The sequence below is a fragment of the Podarcis gaigeae genome, assembly GCF_964106915.1.
Source record: "Podarcis gaigeae genome assembly, chromosome: 3".
In the NCBI taxonomy this organism is placed as follows: domain Eukaryota; kingdom Metazoa; phylum Chordata; class Lepidosauria; order Squamata; family Lacertidae; genus Podarcis; species Podarcis gaigeae.
In genome coordinates, this window is record NC_139680.1 from 99,394,217 (window position 1) to 99,417,982 (window position 23,766).

At 43.4% G+C, this 23,766-nt stretch overlaps 1 protein-coding gene across 4 annotated transcripts in view; it reads left to right on the forward strand.

The window, feature by feature from the left end:
• The window catches only part of MTA3 (metastasis associated 1 family member 3), a 126,165-nt gene extending 103,356 nt beyond the window's left edge, over positions 1-22,809 (forward strand). Inside the window, exons 19-20 of one of the 4 annotated variants that reach the window (XM_083733364.1) lie at positions 1,071-1,098; positions 20,189-20,328. In XM_083733364.1, coding sequence (XP_083589490.1) covers positions 1,071-1,098; positions 20,189-20,200 — 40 coding nt within the window. In that variant the 3' untranslated portion in view covers positions 20,201-20,328. Of the gene's footprint in view, positions 1-1,070; positions 1,099-20,188 lie in introns of all 4 variants that reach the window. The other 3 variants (XM_083733365.1, XM_083733368.1, XM_083733367.1) reach the window with 3 other exon arrangements.
• Positions 22,810-23,766: the final 957 nt, after the last annotated feature.

Consider the following 23,766-nt stretch of genomic DNA (forward strand, 5'->3'; position numbering starts at 1 on the left):
AATGCAAACAAGGACAAACAAATAAAAGTTAGTCATTTGCCTCTTGTCCAGATGAACAGTTTGACCCCAGCTCTGCTGAAGATTCCTCTCAGGGTCTACAAAACCATAGCTGGTGTTCATAAGTTGTTAAGACCATGCAGAATATTTCATGATCATTGTTAAAAAGCATTGAACAGCTCATGTGCTGGAAAAAGTGGGATTCAGATTATATATATATATATATATCCCGTTGCTCGGTCCCTGCTCCTGCCAACCTAGCAGTTCGAAAGCACGTCAAAGTGCAAGTAGATAAATAGGAACGGCTCCGGCGGGAAGGTAAATGGCGTTTCCGTGCACTGCTCTGGTTCGCCAGAAGCAGCTTAGTCATGCTGGCCACATGACCCGGAAGCTGTCTGTGGACAAACGCCAGCTCCTTCGGCCCATAGAGCTAGATGAGCGCCACAACTCCAGAGTTGGTCATGACTGGGCCTAATGGTCAGGGGTCCCTTTACCTTTACTCTCTCTCTCTCTCTCTCTCTCTATATATATATATATATATGTATATATATGTTTCCCCTGCTTTAGTAACCTTCAGTACAAGACTGTTCATGTTTGCTCTGAAGTAAGTCCCACTGTGTTAGGTTTGGCTCCCTAGCAAATGAGTTTAGGATTGAAACATTTACCATTCTTCTATGTTAAATATACTACTACTAGATTCATCATTCTTAACATTTTCCCATTTGAGCAACATGTGAAAATGATTGGCTGCGCAGTGTATAAATCAGCTAGTTGTTTCTGTAGATCAGGGATGGGGAACCAGATGCTGTTGGACTCCAACTCCCATCAGGTTCATTCAGCATGACCAGTGGCCAACAAATATGGAAACTGTGGCCCTTTAGTTGTTGTTGAAATGTACCTCCCATTATTCCTGCCCATTGGCCATGCTGGCTGGGGCTGATGAGATGGGAGTCCAATAGCACCTTGAAGGTTACAGGTTCCCCATTCCTGTTGAAGACTTTCCTTCAGTGGGCCAATAAGCATATTTGTGTCTAGAACGACTCTTGAATGACTCAATGCTTGTTTCATTTCAGTGCGGAAGCAGTTAGAAACCTTCTCACGGTAAGTGCCTACTCCACTGGGAGCATATTCACTAAAACAGCAACATGACCTTCCATTTTATAAGTCTGCACAGCTTTACCTTTTGATGCTAGTAATTCACTTAAGAGGGCTCACAGTAGTCTCACCACACTGCAGAAACCATTTGTAATTCTCAAGGTACTTTTTACCCCCAAACAATTGGCTTCCCGGGTCTGTAATATTGCTTTGTGCTAATAATTTTCCTGCTTTTATTTGAGAGATCTGGAACCCTCTAGAAAGTGGGGGTGAGGAAATAGGTCTTAAGTACCACTTCATCCTCTTCTGCTTCTCTTTAATTGATCCAGTGGAAAAAGGGAGGATATTGCAAGTGTTTTAGCAATTATCCCAAGAAATAAGAGATTCAGTGGGTTTGCGTTTATGAAGTTTAAACAGCAGCTTTGACACCTTTTCCTATTGCTCCAGCTCAGGATCTTAATGATTCAACCCTGTACCCACTTGCATGGGAGCAGGCCCCTTTGAACTCAGTGGGGCTTACTTCCAAGTAGACATATATAGACGATTGCATTGTTCCAAACTGTATCATCCAGACTGGGCTGGGTTCCTTTCTTTGGGTTGCAAAGCCTCCTGACTCTTAGTCAATGAAATGTTCACAGGGCTGGTTCCCCAGCTAAGTAATTCAGTAGCATACCCCCCAACATTCCTCAGGTAAAAATAGGGACATTGTATTCTACATCATCATCACGGCTGCCCCCTTTCTTTTGCACATTAATTTTTTTATTAACGTTTTTGATGATGCAGACAACCCTCTGAAGCCCATCTAGCTCCAGCACCCACCCCAACCCCCATAACCTCCTTGTCCCCCACAACCCTCAGCCAGCTATATCTTTCCCCATCACCCCCAGGGCCTGTTCTTGCCCATCCAGCTGCCCCCTTCTCTTCAAGCCTGACCTCCTTCCTGTTTTTTATCTGGCATGACTGGCTGGATCAGCAATATCAAAAGCAACACGATGGCCAGAAACAATAACAATGTGAACAACTTTATGGAATAATTCAAAACAACAAAACTAACAAACTAAAGTCTCTGAAAGTCTTTAAATGAATAACGGTGCCAGACTTTACCCGGCGCAGAGCAAGATGTGAAGCTTTGTATAATCAGCAAATGTCCAATTCTGATGTCCAACTCTGAACTCTGCTGAACAGTGTTTCTGGATAACAACTACTGTTTCGCTGAATTCTTCATCAGCCAATTCGTTCAACACTTGTAAGCAGAAAAGAGACTTTAGCTTGTTTGTTTTGATGTTTTGAATTATTCCATAAAGTGGTTCACATTCTTATTGTTTCTGGCCATCGTGTTGCTTTTGGTATTGCTGACTCATATTTTGCAACACAGGGGTTGGTTTGTTTACTCATTATGACTGGCTGAATGGCTAGCTGGGCTCCCCTCCAGGCCAGACAGTTGCAGCCTCCCTTGGTGGGAACAGCAACGTTGGCGGGGTCCCTGTCGCCTTCCTCTCCCTTCCTCCTCCTGCTGTTTCTGCTACTGCTGCTGCTACACCAGCCAGCTGGCCTGTCTGCCTGGCTCCCTCCCTCTTCCCCCAACCCTACCTTCTCTGACTCCCAGGAGCAGCAGCAGTGGAGGTGGCGGTGGAGGAGGAGAAGGCAGTCTCAGTCACCAACTTTCTCTTCCTTCCGCTTCTCCCAAAGTGGAGTCATTTCTGGTTAGCGTACCTTAACAAAGATGGGAATTCAAGGCTCTACATGACAAACTGAGAAGCCATGATGCCTTAAGGGTTTTCATGACATGCTGATGTTGGTGAGAATTTCTTGGGATTGATTATGAGGGCATGTTTGGGATTTGGGGCTATATCAGAGTCTAGGCAGCCAACAGCAGAGAAGGGATTCCAACCAGGAAAGAGAATTGTGGGGCAAAGAGGAGGAAACAAATACTACAGAAACTACATTTTTAGTCTAACAGGGTCAGAGAGCCTCCAGAACTTATGGTGAGCCAGCAACACAGGGAAATGAGCACTGGTGCAGTTTGATATTAGAAGGTCCCAGGTTCAATCCAGGAGGGCTTTTGTGGTATTGTCTCATAATCTATACCAATATCTATATAGTTGCTTAGTCACAGAGGTTCAGCTACTTAACCTGGTGTGGAAAACCGCAGATGACTTAACTTAGTGCTTGAAACACTGCAAAATATTTTGAAAAAAAAGTTTCCAAGCTGTGTCTGCAATTTTGTGCAACTTGAAGGAATTAGAATTACTTTGTTTTGCAGCCAGGCAAACTTCACTGTACAAGAAATCAGGAAGGGGAAACCCTTCAGACATATACACTAAGCTATAATAAAGAACCAAGAGGCTAGATAATAAACAGTGTCACAGTGAACCAAGAGAAAGTCCAGTAGCTTTGAACACTGCCGTGTTTAAATTCAAGATTAAAATATGGCACATATGTAATGATTTTAATTTAAAAGTACCTGCTCCCTTATTGGATTCTTCTGTTAGAAATTGAAGCTGCAAATCTTAATTCTACGCTGTCTCTTTGACTTCAGTATCTGAACTTGCTTTTCTTCTTCCGTTCCTCCATGGTTTTTATAATTTTAGGTGCTTTCTCTGTGCAGAAGGCAATGGTGATAATGAAAACTGGGACTAAAATAGCTAATAGACCCATGCATCCATTTTTCTAAATACCTAAGCAATGGGATACACAGGATGAACTGCCTCCTCAAAGTCGGCTTCTCTGTTGACCCTGCCAACTTTTAATCAAGGTCCGCTAAAAAGCTTACCCACAGCTTCACATGTAAAGAAAATAAAGTCAAGTTGGGAGAGAGAGGCATAATCTGACCATTGTGTCTCTCTAGTGACCTGGCACAATTCCCATCTGGATGCTAGATTAAGAATAAAATAAGAAACAGGACCTGAGTGCAGCAGCAAGTGATGGCGTTCCCCAGCAATTGCCATTCAGAGGATACTAGAAGTAATAAATAGTCATTGTGGAAAGTAGTCATTGATAGCCTTCTTCACCTTGTCTAATCCTCTTTTAATAAAACTATCGGTGGGCATCCCCATATCTTTTGGTGAGAAATAACATAGTTTAACTATGTGCTGTGTTGTGTACCTTTTTACTCCCATTAAATGGCTATAGTCCAGCGCTAAATCACAAGCTTTGCATGCAAAAGGTTCCAGGTTCAGTCCCTGGCATCATCTCCAGAGCTGTTGCCAATCAGTGTTGATGGTGCTGAACTAGATAGACCAATAGTCTGTTTTAGCATGTGTGTGTGATATATATGTGTGTGTGTGTGCCATATATATATAGCAGAGAATAAAATAGCTGAACAATACAATTTTTAACTTTTAAAAAATAAAAGCAAATTAAATAATTTTTTTCATGAAATCTACTTTGCATTGTTTTCAAATACTTCATGAAGGACCTCCAGCAGTGATAACCACAAGCTCTGATGCTGTATTTTGCAGTTTCCGGACAGTCCCAAGCAAAAGCTCAGTCGGTAAATTAATCACGATGCATTACAGTAATCTAATCAGGAGGTAGCTTTATAAAATTCTTACGTTTGATATCCACGGAGCTCAAAGCTGATTGCGTGGTTCTTCCTTCCATGTTATCACAGCAAGAACCTCTGAGGTAGGTTATTCTGAGAATTGGTGGCTGGCCTGCGGGAGATTTGACAGTCTAACCATTACACCTCATTGATTACCAAAATTATCATATGCAGGTGCTCTGTGCCACAGATGCCACAAGTAATAACAGTGCTCCAGTATTTTAAAATGAAGCTGGTTTGAAGTTCCCAGAAATACTTGATAGTTTACAGAGAGTAGTTTCCTTGCATAAATATTGATGCTGGGTCTGTAGAATATTATTGGGAGGGAAAATGAGCTTCCCTGATGCTGGCAAAGCAGCATCTCATTTATGCAACAGCCTCTTGCCATGATGCTCTGGCTTTCCTGCAGCACCTTGGGGCATTTGCTTTAGAATATCATAAATTGTAAGCCACTCAGACTGTCATCCGCGAGAGCCTTTGCAGTGAGACCAATCATGCCTCATAGGACATTTCCTTGCAGTTTCCACTTCCCCACTGCCTGACCCCCGTCATGTGAAATCTCTGATTATGGCACTCCATAAGGCTCTGAACAAAGAGACACTGGGGAAAGAGTTTCTTGAGTAGATGTTGATGGGATTTGCTCCAGATTGTGGGCTTCTTTCCAGACTTGATGGTACTACAGCCATCATCAGAGCATGTCACGCTGGTGTTAAATAGACAGTTCTGAGACCAATCTCAATAAAACTTAAATTTTATAGAATTGTACATGTTCTAGCTGTGGGTTAAACCACAGAGCCTAGTACTTGCCGTTCAGAAGGTCAGCGGTTCGAATCCCCGTGACGGGGTGAGCTTCCGTTGCTTGGCCCCTGTTCCTGCCAACCTAGCAGTTTGAAAGCACATCAAAGTGCAAGTAGATAAATAGGTACCGCTCTGGCGGGAAGGTAAACAGCGTTTCTGTGCGCTCAGGGGTGCCGACTTATAAAAAATATTGGGGGGGGGCCATACCGGGGTCCTGCCCCGGGAAGTTTTCTTAATTTTAGATGAAAATTAGTGAGTTTTAAAGTTTTTTAAAAGTATTTTAGAGTCATATGATCAACATTAGAACCCCGAAAACTCGACTCTCTATAACTCCACACTCCGGGAAACTCGACAAGCCTGAAACACTTTTTGGCTTTGAAAAAAGAAACAAAACATAAACACACACGGTATTTTCGTAAAAAGCTAATTTAATTTACAGTAACAATTATGCTTATAGACTATTACAGAGCAGTGAATATATAGCTCTGAAAAGACTGAAATGATATTTAAATAAATCCTAAACTATCATTAAAAGAATAAAACATAAAATATTGCTGTCGCACAGTAACAGCACTTTGATTAATAAGTGAAATAGCTAATTTAAGCTTACTTTGAATAAGGCTGAGGGTTCATTAAATAAAAATAATATCTCAAGGTTAATGCTTTAATACAGTTAATAAAGTTAATACAGTATGCCTAATACTGTATGTAAATACTGTAATACTGTATGTAAATAACGGGCTTTAATTGGGTCTTACACCCTAAAAATATTTAAGTATTTGAAAATAACTAATACAGTACTATAGTAATATAGAAATACAGTACTAAACTAGTACTAATATTTCAAAACTGAAAAATTAACATTCTGTATGTATTTAATTCTCTATTTTATAAAGATTTTTAATATCTGACAGTGAGTTTGGAGTAGCCCAATGCAAAAATCCTGAGGATCCATGTGGATCCATGCTTTGTAACCACGTTTTTGCACCACTGTGACCCTAGGCAACAGTGGGTGCGTGATTTTTTTGGTGCAAGATGTAGCCATGGACATGCTATGTGATCTGATGGTGAATTTGGGGTGACCCAATGCAAAGATCCTGAGGATCCATGTGGATCCGTGCTTTGTAACCACATTTTTGCACCACTGTGACCCAAGGCAACAGTGGGTGCGTGATTTTTTTGGTGCAAGATGTAGCCATGGACATGCTATGTGATCTGATGGTGAATTTGGGGTGACCCAATGCAAAAATCCTGAGGATCCATGTGGATCCGTGCTTTGTAACCACGTTTTTGCACCATTATGGCCCCAGGCCACAGTGGGTGCGTGATTGTTTTGGTGCAGGCTGTAGCCATGGACATGCTATGTTATCTGATGGTGAATTTGGGGTGACCCAGTGCAAAGATCCTGTGGATCCATGCTTTGTAACCACGTTTTTGCACCATTGCAGCCCCAGGCAACAGTGGGTGCATGATTTTTTTGGTACAGACTGTAGCCATGGACATGTAATGTGATCTGATGGTGAATTTGGGGTGACCCAATGCAAAAATCCTGAGGATCCATGTGGATCCGTGCTTTGTCACCACGTTTTAAATGGGGAGGGAAGGAAAAACACAGAAGGGACAAGAAGCACAAGAGGGGTGTGCGGAGAAGCAGCTGGCTAAGAATGCAGGGGAGGAGTTTAACGGGGTGGGGGGGAGGAAAGGAAGGCAAAAGTCCCCCCCCCCCAAGCCAGCCCCTTCTCTCTTTCTCCCACCTGCGAGTCCCTAGAGCACGGAGAGGAGGAGGTGGTGGGCTGGAGCCTGCACGCAGTGTGACTAGGAAAGAATTAGAAGGAAGGACTCGATCCTTTCCTTAACCCTCTGCTTGCCAGGAGGGCAGGGGATTCCCTGCTCTTTGTTGAGTTTGAGCAAACGCAGCAACAGAAGTGGGTGGGCAGTAAGACCCTGAGGCAGAATGCAGGAAAGCAGCAGCTTCCACCTTCCCTCTGCCCGACCGCCCGATCTTAATTTTGCCTGATTTTTGCCCCTGCGCTCCGGCTCCAGGGACCACACATTCGCTCAATAACGTGCACAGACATTTTCCCTTACTTTTTAGGAGAAAAAATCTGCGTGTTATAGAGCGAAATTTACGGTAATAATTTTCTTAAATTATTGGGGGGGCGGAGCCCCCCCAAACGAATTTTTGAGGGGGCTCGGGCCCCCTCAGGCCCCATGGAGTCGGCGCCTATGTGTGCGCTGCTCTGGTTCGCCAGAAGTGGCTTAGTCATGCTGGCCACATGACCCGGAAGCTGTACGCCGGCTCCCTCGGCCAATAAAGTGAGATGAGCACTGCAACCCCAGAGTTGGTCACGACTGGACCTAATGGTCAGGGGTCCCTTTACCTTTACATGTTCTAGAGTTGGAAGGGGCTCTAGCTTAGTGGTAGGATGCATGGTTTCATGCAAAATGCTCCTGGCATCTCCAAGAAGAGTTGGACTAGACCCTTGTCTGGAACCCTGAAGAGCTGCTATCAGTCAATACTATCAGGCAATACTGAGCTTTATAGACCAATAGCCTGATTTAGTGTAAGAGCAGCATCTTAAAAAAAAACCCCATCTTTTTCAAGCACTACCATAAGGATTTTCTACAATCATAATGCAGAACTGTCAGTTCAATTTCTCCCAGTTTCTACATTTCCTAGCCTTAAATTCAGTTTGCCACATTTCTGCAACAATTCGCAGAAGATTTAGCAAATCCTTATTAAAATTCATCCATGTTGCAGGGCAGACTTCTCACAATGAACACATTTTAGTATGCAGTTTTGATTAATATGCAGATTTGTGGAAATATAATGCATTTTGTATGTTATTTTTTACTGATGTTTGCATTTTTGTGCACTTTGCTTGTCTGGAGAACTGCACCACAAAATTCAGAGCAATGCGGCTTCCAAAGGATAATTTTGTTTTGGTCCCCATATTGTTTTGTGTAGTTTCTCATTAAAATGCAAGTGAAATTATCCCCGGTCCCTCTGATACTGATGAATGCAAGTGTCATGAATATTTTCCCCCAAATGTAATTTCAAATACAAGTATTTAATTATTTGCACTTAAGCCCTGTCTCAAACAGATCACAAACATTTTAAAACAAATGTTCCCAAACTGAGCAAGCTCTGGCCATTTTGTTTGAAATTATTAAAACTCATTAAGCCAAACAAACACATTGTTGACCTGCTTCTGATTTGCATGTGATGACTTGTGAACATCAAGATGAGTTCCTCAGCTGTCTCTTGGGCAACCTTTCTTTAGCGGCCAAGGTATTCAGTTCACAAGGGAATGTGGTTCTGATTAGGGAGTCTATTTAGGAAAGTGTGTGGTGAAAATGCAGAATGGCAATTCAGTACAGGAAAATGATAATTAACATAATCAACATAGTCTCTTACAAGTTATTCCCAATTCATTATTATGTTTATTTCATAATAGGAAAGCTAATCCTTCTATAAATATTCAGAAGCCAGTCTTCTGCTTACTAACAGCAGCAAGATTGATGTTTGCTAAACATTGCAAAAGGCAGCAGAGAGCTAAGAAAGGGAATTGGTTGAGCGGGCTGTGGGAGGTGATTAATTTGGTGAAAGTTTCCAAAAACTTAGTATTACATGCCTGCACTCACACCCACAGCATAAGAGGCCTGAGAGAGGCCTCCGGGACACGGCTGCTGCTGCTGCTGCTTGCGTGAGTGTTGGGAAGACCGCTCCCTCTCCTGCCAACTCCATCCGGCCTAGGGGGTGGGGCCTGCACTCACACCCACAGCATAAGAGGCCTGAGGTTTCCGGGACACGGCTGCTGCTGCTGCTGCTTGCGTGAGTGTTGGGAGGACCGCTCCCTCTCCTGCCAACTCCATCCGGCCTAGGGGGCGGGGCCTGCACTACCACTACAGTTTAGAGGCCTGAGCAGCTACCGGCAGTAATGGACAAAATGGTTTTAAATGTTTTAATCGCTTTTAATTTGCAGTTTAGAGGCCTGAGCAGCTACCGGCAGTAATGGACAAAATAGTTTTAAATGTTTTAATCGCTTTTAATTTGCAGCACTTTAAATGGTTGTTGTTGTTTTTTATAATATTATATTATTTCATTATTTTATTTTTGCTTGGGGTGGGATAAGCACTGAGTCAGCACTATTGTTCCTTGCTTTGTTTTGTTTTGTTTTGTTTTGTTCTGTTTTGTTTTATTATTATTATTATTCTGTTAAATTATTATATAGTTTGTATTTTGCCTTTTAAGGGGAAGGGTCATGGCTGCCTGGGAGTGGGCCTCAGCCAATAGATTGGGTGGGGCAGGTTCCACAGGGGGAGATGTATTGGGACACCCGATCTCAGTGATCACAGGCAGGAGGAGGAGTTATGCTAAGACCAGACCATGTCATTACCGAGGAGGCAGGTTTAGTCGTTGTTTGAGGACTATCCCTGCCTCCAGGTCTGGTCCTGACCAGAAGGATACAGTAATCAGCAAGGGAAACCCACATGACCTGAAAGTGTTGCTGTGCAATGCCAGGTCAATGATTAATAAAACCACTGCCATTCACGACCTGATTGTGGATGGAGGATTTGACCTGGCATGTGTGACAGAGACCTGGTTGGATGAAGCAGATGGGCCTGTCCTTGCCGCTGCCTGCCCACCAGGTTTCTCTTACGCACAGCAACCCAGGCGGGGAGGGGGGGTTGCAGTGATTTTTAGGAAGTCATTAGTCTGCACCAGGCGTCCTATTGGGAAGACCCAGTTTTCTGAGTGCATGTTCTGGAAGTTGGGCAATAGGGGCAGTACAGGATTCCTACTGGTGTACCGACCTCCCCGCTGCACCAAGGATTCCCTGCCCGAGCTGCTTCAGGTCGTGGCAGATATGCTCCTGGAGACACCTAGCTTGGTTGTCCTGGGGGATTTTAACATCCATGCCGACACGACCTTACAAGGGGCTGCTCGGGACTTCGTGGAAAGCATGGCTTCCATGGGGCTGTCCCTGAATAAGTCTGGCCCAACTCATAGCCACGGACATGCCTTAGACTTGGTGTTTACCTCTACGGATGTTGGTGATCTGACATTAACTAAAAGCGAAACAAAAGAAGTGCCATGGTCAGATCACTTCCTAGTGCAACTGGACTTCTCCGCAACCCTTCCCCTCCGCAGGGAGGTGGGACCGATTCGGAATGTCCGCCCCCGCCACTTAATGGATTCAATTGGCTTCCAGAGAGTGGTAGGGGATGCTTTATCCCAAGTTGATGGCCTTTCAGCTGATTCCCTGGTTGCATGCTGGAATGCGGAGTTAACCAGGGCTATTGACTGTCTGGCTCCGAAGCGCCCTCTCCGATTGCATGGAGCCCGGACAGCCCCGTGGTTTTCCCCGGAGCTGAGGGTGATGAAACAATCGTTGAGACGGCTAGAGCGCCGGTGGCGGAAAACTCATTCTGAATCAGACCGGACACGGGTTAGAGCTCAACGTTGAGCCTACCAAGTGGCAATGGCGACGGCGAAGAGGGCCTTCTTCGCCGCCTCCATTGCATCTGCAGAAAACAGCAGCAGGAGACTTTTTCAGGTGGTTCGCAGTTTATTGGAACCACCTGTACCACCGGGGCCTGGTAGGGATCCCAAGATCTCCTGCAATGCTTTTGCAAAGTTTTTTGCAGATAAAATCGCTCAGATTCAGAAGGAGGTAGACTCCACCGTGGGAGCAGGGCCAGGGCGGGAGAGTGCTAGAGTTCTGTCTGGTCCTGTTATATGGGATCAATTCCAATCTGTTACCTCCGAGGATGTGGACAGGCTGCTTGGACGAGTGAAACCGACCCCCTGTCTCCTTGATCCTTGCCCATCCTGGCTGATAAAGGCGAGCCGGGAAGGGCTGGGCGATGGGCTTTGCGGGGTGGTGAATGCTTCCCTCTGTGAGGGAGCCTTCCCAGACCCGCTGAAAGAGGCGGTCATTAAACCGCTTCTTAAAAAAACATCTTTAGACCCGGCCAATTTGGCCAACTATCACCCAGTCTCAAATCTGCTATTCTTGGGCAAGGTGATTGAGCGGGTGGTTGCTGAACAACTCCAAGCACGCCTGGAGGAAACGGACCATTTGGATCCCTTCTAATCGGGATTCAGGCCTCACCATGGGACTGAAACTGCCTTGGTCGCGCTGGTTGATGATCTCCGGCGGGCTAGGGACAAAGGTGAGAGCTGTTTCCTAGTTCTGCTGGATCTCTCAGCGGCCTTTGACACCATCAACCATAACATCCTTCTGGACCGTCTAGAGGGGCTGGGAGCTGGGGGCACTGTCATACAGTGGTTCCGCTCCTTCCTCCTGGGCCGTGTCCAGAAAGTGGTGGTGGGGGGTGAGTATTCAGACCCCTGGGCTCTCACTTGTGGGGCGCCTCAGGGTTCTGTCCTCTCCCCCATGCTTTTTAATATCTATATGAAGCCGCTGGGAGAGATCATCAGGGGGTTTGGACTGGGTGTTCATCAGTATACAGATGACACCCAGGTCTACCTCTCCTTTAAATCAGAACCAGTGAATGCGGTGAAGGTCCTGTGTGAGTGCCTGGAGGCGGTTGGAGGTTGGATGGTGGCTAACAGATTGAGGTTGAATCCTGACAAGACAGAAGTACTGTTTTTGGGGGACAGGAGGCGGGCAGGTGTGGAGGATTGCCTGGTCCTGTGCCCCTGAAGGACCAGGTGCGTAGCCTGGGAGTCATTTTGGACTCACAGCTGTCCATGGAGGCGCAGGTTAACTCTGTGTCCAGGGCAGCTGTCTACCAGCTCCACCTGGTACGCAGGCTAAGACCCTACCTCCCCGCAGACTGTCTCGCCAGAGTGGTGCATGCTCTAGTTATCTCACGCTTGGACTACTGCAACACGCTCTACGTGGGGCTACCTTTGAAGGTGACCCGGAAACTGCAATTAATCCAGAATGCGGCAGCTAGACTGGTGACTGGGAGTGGCCGCCGGGACCACATAACACCGGTTCTGAGAGATCTGCACTGGCTCCCAGTACGTTTCCGAGCATGATTCAAAGTGTTGGTGCTGACCTTTAAAGCCCTAAATGGCCTCAGTCCTGTATACATGAAGGAGCGTCTCCACCCCTATCGTTCAGCCCGGACACTGAGATCCAGCGCCGAGGGCCTTCTGGCAGTTCCCTCATTGCGAGAAGTGAGGCTACAGGGAACCAGACAGAGGGCCTTCTCGGTAGTGGCGCCCGCCCTGTGGAACGCCCTCCCATCAGATGTCAAAGAGAAAAAGAATTACTTGACATTCAGAAGACATCTTAAGGCAGCCCTGTTCAGGGAAGTTTTTAATATGTAATGCTGTACAGTTTTTAACACTGATTGGAAGCCACCCAGAGTGGCTGGGGAAACTCAGCCAGATGGGCGGGGTATAAATAATAAATTATTATTATTATTATTATTATTATTATTATTATTATTATTATTATTATTTCTAATCTATCTATCTATCATCTATCTATATCTATCTATCTATCTATCTATCTATCTATCTATCTATCTATCTATCATCTATCATCTATCTATCTATCTATCTATCTATCTATCATCTATCTATCATCTATCATCTATCTATCTCTATCTATCTATCTATCTATCTATCTATCTATCTATCTATCATCTATCTATCATCTATCTATCTATCTATCTATCTATCTATCTATCTATCATCTATCTATCATCTATCTATCTATCTATCATCTATCATCTATCATCTATCATCTATCTATCTATCATCTATCTATATCTATCATCTTTCTATCATCTATCTATCTATCTATCTATCATCATCATCTATCTAATCTATCTATCATCTGACATCTATCTCTCTATCTATCTTACATGCGCATCATACTGTGAATTTAACTCAGGCTATCTTTGTCATGTCAAATATAAGTCAGAAATGGTCCTGAATAACACTTTGTTAACTTCTGTGTCTCTATAGAAAAAAAATATCATTTTTCTTTATCTTAAAGATCTTCTTTATGAAGATCTTCCCATAAGTAGTGTAATATGAAGATTCCTAAGCAGGTCTCTTTCATTAAGAAGTGTTTTTTTTTACTGTTATAACTAACTTCTCACAGAAGAGATACAAGCCTTCCCCCACTCATTGTCACTGCTCATAGTAGTAATTTGGATGAACTATTCAGAATTGCTTTTACACCCCACCATTATTCTGTCCCCTTCCACACTATCAAAACACTGTCCTTTTTCAAATTAGAAAAACCCAGTATGCACAAATGTGTAGTAACCACTCTGAAAGACTCTCCCCTCCTCCGGTCTGTTACATCTGCTATATCTCACTTTTCTCTCACATGATGTAGCTCAACACAGCATGCAGAGGGGTGGGAAGCAAAATGTTAAGGCTTGCAATTGAGATGTACTAGAGTAAAAATAGATTTACATTTCTGGAGATAACACTGTGCTGCATTTACATCAAAACAGAGAGCTGTAAAGGTTTGCACCAGCCATTTTTGGGCTCAGTTTTGGCATTTTTAGGCTGCAGTCCTATGCACACTGGGAATAAACTCCACTGGATACAGCCCGTCTTACTTTTGAGTAAAGATGTTAACTGTCGATGACTAGCGATGCAATTTGGGTTGGAAGGATCAACTTATTTCTGGTCTGTGTCAATGTCACATGAGTTCTTTCATAAGTCCATTCCATCCCATTACTGCCTTATTTTTATTTTAAAAATCCACATGAAAATTCATAAATGTATTTCAATGCCTATTTCTGCTTTATCTTAGTGTTTGCATTTCTAAATTTAATGTAAGCACATTTTAGTCTTTTTTGAACTGTGTTTCAAAATTCAGGCAAATGCAAAATCCTCAGCACCTTAGGCTGGGAGAAGCAGCTCAGGTCATTTTGCGTTGGAATTTGCAGAAATCGAATTCTTCAAGCACTCCTAAATACAACACAGTATCTTGTTAGTCACCTAGACACTGAAACCCTTTCACCTGTGTGGTAGGCCCATTGTGGGAAACAAATTTATCTGTCCTAGTTTATGCATGTGGGAACTTGCGCTACAAAAGGGGAATGAAGAAGTCCTCTCTGTGGGGCAGGTATATAGGTGTGTGTTTCTGCAATCACAACTGCAGAAGGTTGTGAGATGTGGCTCACTGAGCCAAAGAGATGTGGCGCAAGTAGCTTGTCTGTTTTTGCAGATTAGCTTTCTGCATCTTAAAGCAGGGACATCTGTGGGACCACATCTTCATGCACAGGCAAATGCACCTCTGCATCAAACTGTGATGTGGGTGTGATGAATCGCATCCACGGAGCATTTCATTAGAATGTCAAAGGCAGATCCTCTGCTCCTCACTCCTCAGGCATGTTTGCAAGAGAACCAAGGGGGCCAACCACAGTTAGAATAGGTGGTCTCTCATAACAATGCGAGATGGTATCTCTTTTTAGGCATATTGAATTCATTTAGCAAACATAAAGAATTCTTGCTTTAGAAAAAGGCACACTGTGACAAAACCACAGGAAATTGAACTTTAAAGATGGCTGCCTCCCTCCTCATCCTTTGTGTTTATATATATATGTATGTATGTATATATATATATAGAGAGAGAGAGAGAGATAATGGGCTACATCTTTATCCTCTCCCTTGCTATTAAAGGCTACAACCAGGTTCTCTTAAGCTTTTTTAAAAAACAAACAAACGAACAATGAACAAATAATGTGTTGAGTGTAAGGGAAGGCTATGCAACTCCCATTTTCCATGTTTACAGCTGTTTCCTGTGAACACCTTTGTTGTATTCTGTCATTATATGTTTGTATTTAAGACGTTTGTCCTGAGCAGGACCCAGTAGTCGAGGGAGGTGTTGAGAGTCTCAGAGCAAAATAGGCAGTAGGCAGGGGAAAAAATCAGGCAGAGAATGTATGTGCCTTTATGTGATTAATGAAGATCTCTTTAAGAATCACTAAGATCTATTTCTCATGGATATAGGGATAATTACCAGAACCTTATAGTGAGAAGGGATAATTACCAGAACCTTATAGTGAGAAGGAGCATGATAATGCCCAGGACTTTTCTTCAGCTGCTACTCAATAGAACTCTCAGGTGGGTGCCGTTGCCATTATAAGAGAACAAAGGAGATGTTCATGATTAGTTCTGGCACCATTTTAAAAAATAAAAACAGTACTGATAAGGTCAGTGCAGTAGATCCTGATCTACTCAGTGCTGACTGTCCCTAAAACTGACCCTTGTTGTTTCCATACTCTGCTGATAGCATGGCTTGGCATGGAAAGTGATACTGGTGGCACTGGATGTTCAGGGCTGTTGTATGCATTGTGTGTCTGTGCATGCATGTGTGCAGAAACCTCTTGAGTTGTGTATCTCAGGAATGCAACCTACTGTACAAAGGTAAGGGTCACATCCATAGATCCACCTATTTTTGCATCTGGTCTCGCCCACTGCTGGTATGCGGCCTCCAGAAGGTTGCTCATGAGAAAATGCAAGAAGTTTACAGCCATATTGGTTTCCCAATGCAATTCAACGAGATTTCCAAAGATGGGTTGTTGTTGTTTTTTCTGGATCATAATCCAGATCTGGGTGTCAGGTCAGGTCTGCATCATCCCTTTCTGGGACTGATCTAAAACCTGAATTGTGCCCTGAATCTGATCAGGGGACCATACACAGCCCTATGAGCAATGCTTGCCCATCTACAGCAAATCACCCACTACCAGCAGATCTCAATCTACTTCCTGCTTTATTCACTTTTCCCCATTTTTGTGTGTGCTTATAAATATGTTTAAATATTTTTAAAATAAATATACAAAAAAAATAATATGAAGCAGAACATACTATGTGTGATGGTCCTGTAACAATGTGCCACAATACATTGCTTCATCTCTTTAGTCATATCTAGGCATACTCTTCATTTATGGAAAGGAACTCAGTCTAAGATTTTATCCATTAGCACAAGGGATAATGGAAGCACAAGGGCTTCCTTCTGTGTAACCAGAACTCCTCCTCCTCTCCTCTTTCCTCATGCCCTCCAAATCTGTTCTAGGTTTCTCCCCAATATTCTGGGACAGATTTTGGGGTGTGTGGAGGATGCACGCAGAGAGGGAATAGAAGTCCATGCAACCCTTAACTCACAGTGCATTGATCTGCACTCCACCTTAATAATGAATGCCTTTTTTCCTGGGCTCGTAAAGAAACTAGATCACATTTGGGGTGCAAAACATTAAAGATTGCAATTCAGAGGTGCTATTGTAATGTGGAAACAGGTAACACTGTGTTGCATTTATACATATTAAACAATTATTTACAAAAGAACAGCAGAGAATATCAACTCAGGCTGTGCAATCCTTTAAGAAATAAAATAATGCAAAACGGCCCCATTTGTATTTAATTTGGACTGAATAGAATAAATTAAAAATTCAATGAAAATTATTCAATCCAAATTAAATAATTATGAAGTGAAAAAATAGTGGTTCTTTCTTTCTTTGACAAGGTGTTGTCTTTTATTCTTTTTTAATATCTTTGATCCTCCCTTCCTTCAGATAACATGAACTAAATGTGTAAAGTTATTAATTCCAGAAAAGCATAATATTTCAAGTGAGATGCTTAAGGAGATGTAAGGGAAGGAGGGCGGAAAGGACCTGGAGATTAAGATAATGTTTCATAAATATTAAGATAATGTTTCATAAATAAAAGAGGATTTTTCATCTGTTCATGTAGCCTATTTTTTCACATAATTCCCCACTTATGTGCTATTAAAATTTGCGTGAGAAAAACTGTTCTGCTTGAAGGCAGAAGGGAATGGAATTTTAAACATTTGGTTCTCTCTCTCTCTCTGGTATAGATAGGCTATTTCTCCTTAAATATTGAACATCTCAAACTACTAGTCCTGAAAATGATAACAAATTTGCAGCCTTGTAACATATACTATATTGACTGATTTATAATCAGAATTTTGTGTGTAGAACTTTTCTTTTATACTCCCTTCATTAAAGTGAAAACGTTTTCTTTTCAAACTACATTTTATTCTGCCACTAGAAAACTTGTTGCTTTCTGTAGACAGTGTAGACAGGCTTACTTATTATTTACTGTTAGAATTTTGTACCAATTTCAGATATTCCCATTTATGCCATTTATTCCCATTTATGTACCAATATTCCCAGTGGGTGGCGCTGTGGGTAAAACCTCAGTGTCTAGGACTTGCCGATCGTATGGTCGGCGGTTCGAATCCCCGCGGCGGGGTGAGCTCCCGTCATTCGGTCCCAGCTCCTGCCCACCTAGCAGTTTGAAAGCACCCTTAAGTGCAAGTAGATAAATAGGTACTGCTTTATAGTGGGAAGGTAAATGGCGTTCCTGTGTGCTGCGCTGGTGCAGGCTCGCCAGAGCAGCTTCGTCACACTGGCCACGTGACCCAGAAGTGTCTTCGGACAGCGCTGGCCCCCGGCCTCTTAAGCGAGATGGGCGCGCAACCCCAGAGTCGGTCACGACTGGCCCGTACGGGCAAGGGTACCTTTACCTTTACCTTTATTCCCATTTATGCAGAGGGAAGCCTAACTGAACTCTGTGATACTTTTGCATATATAAGTGTGTACAGGATTGTAGGCTAACAGTGCAATATATATAAGATTGCACTGTTAGCCCACAATCCTGTACACACTTATTTTGGGAGTAAGTCTCACATCCCTAGCTGCTTCATCCAGACACAGAAATCCAGCTAATATGTTAAAGACTAAAATGCTCATTTTTAAAAAAGCACCCTTAGAAGCAAAGGTGTTTATATGCAATTTAATACAGCTATATGTGGATAGTGTGCACATTTGAATCTGCACTCAGATGTGCATTCCACTGAAAGCAATGCACAGAGACCATAGATGGCATCTGCATTCAGATGAGCATTTAAATGTGCTCAACACCTAGGGTTCCTCATCCAGCAACTGCAAAGCATGCAAAACTTCGCCCAAGTGGATTTCCTTAGCTGGATTGGAGTGATAACTTCTATGGCAAATGATCCTCTGGCTCAGGTTTCCGTTCCTGGTAGCTGCTGACAACTATGTCAGTTTGTTCCTGGTACCCAGCTAGGAATGTCAAGAGCAGTGTTTGAGATAGGGCAGGGGCAGAGGGGGCCTGACCCCTTATCTTCTGTGATGGCCCCCTTAAGATTCTTGTGAGGAACAGGATTTGGCTAAATCCACAGTGGTACCTCGGGTTACAGACGCTTCAGGTTATGCGATTTCAGGTTGCGCATGGCGCCAAACCTGAAAGTACTGGAACGGGTTGCTTCCGGGTTTCGGCACTCACATGTGCACAGAAGCACTAAATTGTGCTTTCCACATGCACAAACGTACCAAATTGCAACCTGCGAGTGCACAGACGCGGCGCTGCAGGTTGCGAACACTGCAGGTTGCGAACGTGCCTCCCACACGAATCACATTCACAACCCGAGCTTCCACTGTATAGGGCAGGCTTCCTCAACCTCGGCCCTCCAGATGTTTTGAGACTACAGTTCCCATCATCCCTGACCACTGGTCCTGTTAGCTAGGGATCATGGGAGTTGTAGGCCAAAAACAGCTGGAGGGCGGAGGTTGAGGAAGCCTGCTATAGGGAGTCAGCAGTTGAGGCTAACAAATTTCACTAAGGACCGCCACATTTTGAGCACAGCTCATTTAAAATCAAAACAAATCTGTGGTGGTGCTCCTGTTCTGGATTTTGTGTTCCATATCTCCTTCAAGAGGTGCAAACCACTTTGCAATATTGATCACACCCTTGTGCTTAGGACAGAGGCAGAGAAGCCTTCAGACGTTGTTGAACTTCGCCTCTCCCCAGCCCCAGCAAGCGTGGCCAGTAATTAGAAATGATAGGGGTTATAACCCAACAACACCGTGATGATCTCAGTTTTCTTGCACCAGCCTAGTGGAACATGCAAATGGAGATAGTCCACTCCACTTAGACCTTTAGTCAATTACCAGTGTTTCTCATCCTTGGGTCCCCAGCTGTTATTGGCCTACAACTCCCACCATCCCCAACCACTGCTCCTGCTAACTAGGGATGATGAGAGCTGTACTCCAACAATAGCTGGGGACCCAAGGTTGAGAAACACTGAATTAGGTCATCCATATTAGTCACATGGTTGCATCCCACTCTGCTCTGGCAATGGATAGAATTGTGAAATTCTGTGGGAAGCTTAAATGACTTGGGGAGTTTTCACAGCAACTTTCCACCTGAGTTGCCCTTCCTGTGCAGTTTTGTCATTTCAAATACTGCTGAAGCAACCATGAAGTGGCAACCATGCTGATCCAATAACATTCTCAGGGATAGCTCAGTTGGTAGAGCACGAGACTCTTGATCTCAAGGTTGTGGGTTTGAGCCCCATGAGGGGCAAAAGATTCCTGAATTGCAGGGGGCTGAACTATATAATCCTCATGGTCCCTTCCAACTCTATGATTCTATGATCAGGCTAAATATATAGGATTGCATTGTCAGTCAATTTCTAACCAGGTGAATTTCTTTTGTTTCCCAAACCCGGGGTGGTATTCAGCTAAGTTTTACACAGAACAGATCTATTGGAATGAATGGACCAAATGTAGTCATGTATTTTATTTCCCAGGGATCTACTCTGAGTAAATCTTAGTTGACTTCCATCCTTTTCTCCATTAATGATCCTCAGTTCTCTGATTGGCTTAATAACTAGTTTGTATTTATAATAAAAAGAATATATAAATCCCTGTTGAGAAATTGCTTACCTCTGCATCTCTCTGCTTTTTCTCCCCATACAGAAAACGCCGTAAGCAGTTTACTCGATCACAGCTGAAAAGAGCTTGTAGGACCCCGTGCACTTTAATTCTGAGGAAGGTGAAGTCCCTTCTGACTCACAAAGAGACTCAAGAGAATTTGAGCAATCATTCACAGCTGAAGATGCAACAGTGAAAAATTTGTTTTGTTGCTATTTTGAAAGCATCACCCTATAAAGAAGAATTTTCAGAAATTGGACAGGAGAAGGTTCTTTCTGTGTCTTTATACAGTGAGGACAGTTAAAGGCTGCATCTTGTTTTATTAAAGAGTAAAACACAGTTTTGAACTTTTCCATGCCTTGAAGTAAGGCAACCGGGATATAAGGAGAATATGTCAAAAAAGTCAGAAGATGGATAATATACAGAACCAGACAACCCGTTAACCCACCATCAACTTTCCATTGCTGCTTCCCCTGGGACATCATATAAACTTCCGTCAATAACATGAACTCTCTGAATGCAACTGTATGCATTCATACTATAGCATACTTCTGGTTCTGCCCTTTGAGGCTCCAGATATATTGCACTATCCCACCCCAAGCATGGAGATATATCTGTTGAAGCACAAATGCCAAGTTACATTGTCTTAACTTGATTTTGGGGTGCCCTGATTGAGGCATGTTGTTTTTCAGAAGTACTGAGAATCTTAGGTAAAGAAAGAACACATGTACACAGAAGATTCTGAATGCAGACTGACGTTGGCTGAATTAGGTAACCAACAATCCTCAGTAACCATCTCTGAAAGTGATTTTCTATCAAATCTTGGAAAGAAGCAGTACTTCTTACGCGGTGGTTTTTATGAGTAGCAACCGCTAGGCTGACAGTTATTTCTTTAATGTAACATTAAATCTGTCTCTCTCATTATTTATTGATATTGTTACAGAACCTTGAGTAGCTCAGACAGGCAGGCCCTTTCTTGATGGATGACGGTGTCCAAGTTTTGATAAACAGAAGAAATAATTATTGTCAAACAGGGACAAAGGCATGCAACAATCACTCAACACTCAGGCCGTGGCACGTCAAACATTTATATCACATACGCACACACCCATCCTGCAAAGAATCGTGGGAACTGTAGTTTAGCTACCACTAAGCTACCATTTCCAGCTCCGCAAAAAAAAAAACAACCAACTAGTGTTCCCGGGATTTGGAGTGTGTGTGTGTTGTATCTGATTTAAATGTATTCTGTGTGTGCTGACTTATTACGGTTGACGATCCCAGAAACTCCATAGGAATAGCCAAGCACCATCACCCCCTCTGATGTCAAACACAGGACATGACCACTGAGAAATAGGAGGGAGATGCCAGAATGCTTGGATGAATCTGAGATTTGCAGAAGTAGAGAAAAAACCCACCCTTTAAAAAACTACTAAAGGGCAAAACAGCAACAAGCAATCAAATTGAACATGCTGTTTGACAGCTAGAAAGAAGAGGATAACTTGGGGTTGGTGGAACAGGGAGTGAAATGTCCTGATTTGAGCCCTTGCTGGTGGGCATGAAACCCTGAACCATTGTACTGCAGGATATACAATGCTTCATTGTGAGTCCTACCGGTAGTCTATAAACCCATTCTGCCAGAGGAGGAACCAATCCTCTGAGATGCAGCTGAGTCTCTCATTACTCATTCCAGATCCCCTATACTAACTGTGCACCCTGATCTGACTTGGATCTGTGCCCCCAACTCATTCGGGGACCTTACCCAATTTCCTCCCAGACCACCAGCCCTTTTGAAAGACCTGGATTGCTCCAGGTTAGACCTGATGTGACCTGGGCTGATCCAGGGCTGCATGAACCTCATCTGGCCAAATTCCAAGGCAAACTGAATCAACCTGATTTAGTTCTGGATCTGATGTACAGTCCTAGTATTAACCACACACTTTAAATATATCCCAATGTCTATACTTTTTGTATTCCATGATATGAGTTCCTACTATGGTTGAACTTGATCACAGTTCCTCCCAAAAAGATGTTTAAAAAGGCTGTCTAGAGCACGACAGCTCCAACAATTGTCATTATGTCCCAATCTATAAAATGATAACTATAATTGGTATTGGGTTGTTTTTATTTTAAAAAAACATCAATTGCGGCAGATAATTATTACATAAGGAAATGTGTTGCAAATTCTCAGTTACCCGAATTGCTTTGTTGGGTCCTCCACTGCCTGTTTTTATGCCTACAAATGTGAATGTATATTTTTCAATAAAATAGAAAGGCCATGGAGTGTATTGTACCCATTTGGGAAATGCAGAAAGAGGGGTTGGGGTTTGGGGGGGGGGCAAATATCTTCTTCAAAAAACCTTGGTTGTACTTCTGAGTGCACCCGATGATGGGATTCCAAAACCATTAGAGCAATGACTCTGGATTTACACATTTTGCTTTGTAGCCTGATTGTTTGGGACTGGGTAACAATTTATATACAGGTATCGACTTCTGATTTAGCCCCATGTACAGAAAGCACTGCAAAATGAAATGTACAAGACTGTAGTGTAGTAGTGGGAAGTGAGAGATGAGAGTTTGGAAAGTCTGGTAATGTGTGTATCTGCATACAACTGTTGGGCACTCGTGTAAATATATCTCTGTACAATAAAGCTTCATTGTTACACAAATGTTTGATTCCCTCTGCACTCTGCAAGAATCACCCCGATTCAACTGAATGCTTGAAAAGAATCATAGAATAGAATCATAGAATCATAGAATCATAGAGTTGGAAGAGACCACAAGGGCCATCGAGTCCAACCCCCTGCCAAGCAGGAAACACCATCAGAGCACTCCTGACATATGGTTGTCAAGCCTCTGCTTAAAGACCTCCAAAGAAGGAGACTCCACCACACTCCTTGGCAGCAAATTCCACTGTCAAACAGCTCTTACTGTCAGGAAGTTCTTCCTAATGTTTAGGTGGAATCTTCTTTCTTGTAGTTTGGAACCATTGCTCTGTGTCCGCTTCTCTGGAGCAGCAGAAAACAACCTTTCTCCCTCCTCTATGTGACATCCTTTTATATATTTGAACATGGCTATCATATCACCCCTTAACCTCCTCTTCTCCAGGCTAAACATGCCCAGCTCCCTTAGCCGTTCCTCATAAGGCATCGTTTCCAGGCCTTTGACCATTTTGGTTGCCCTCCTCTGGACACGTTCCAGTTTGTCAGTGTCCTTCTTGAACTGTGGTGCCCAGAAGATGCCATGTGAACCCCCTTTCTCCATATGAGCCCACCTGGACACATCATGATCTGATCATGTTCTGAGGCCATTCTTCATGTCCCTCCTCCATGAGATGTCTGGAGGGTAGCCACACAAGAATGGTGTGGCTTTCTGCAGTGGCTCTCTCCTTGCGCAATGCTCTCCCCAGGGGGGCTCGCCTGGCACCTTCATTACATATTCTTAGGCACAAGGCAAAAGCACCTCTCTTCTCCCAGGCTTTTGGTTAATTAAATAATCAATGGCCTTTAAAATGGTTGGGGGAGTTTGTTTGTTACTATGTTACATATTTTTCTGTTTTTATAGTGTAAACTGCCCCATGAAGGGTGGTATAGATCATGGTAGGCAAACAAAGCCCTGGGGGCTGG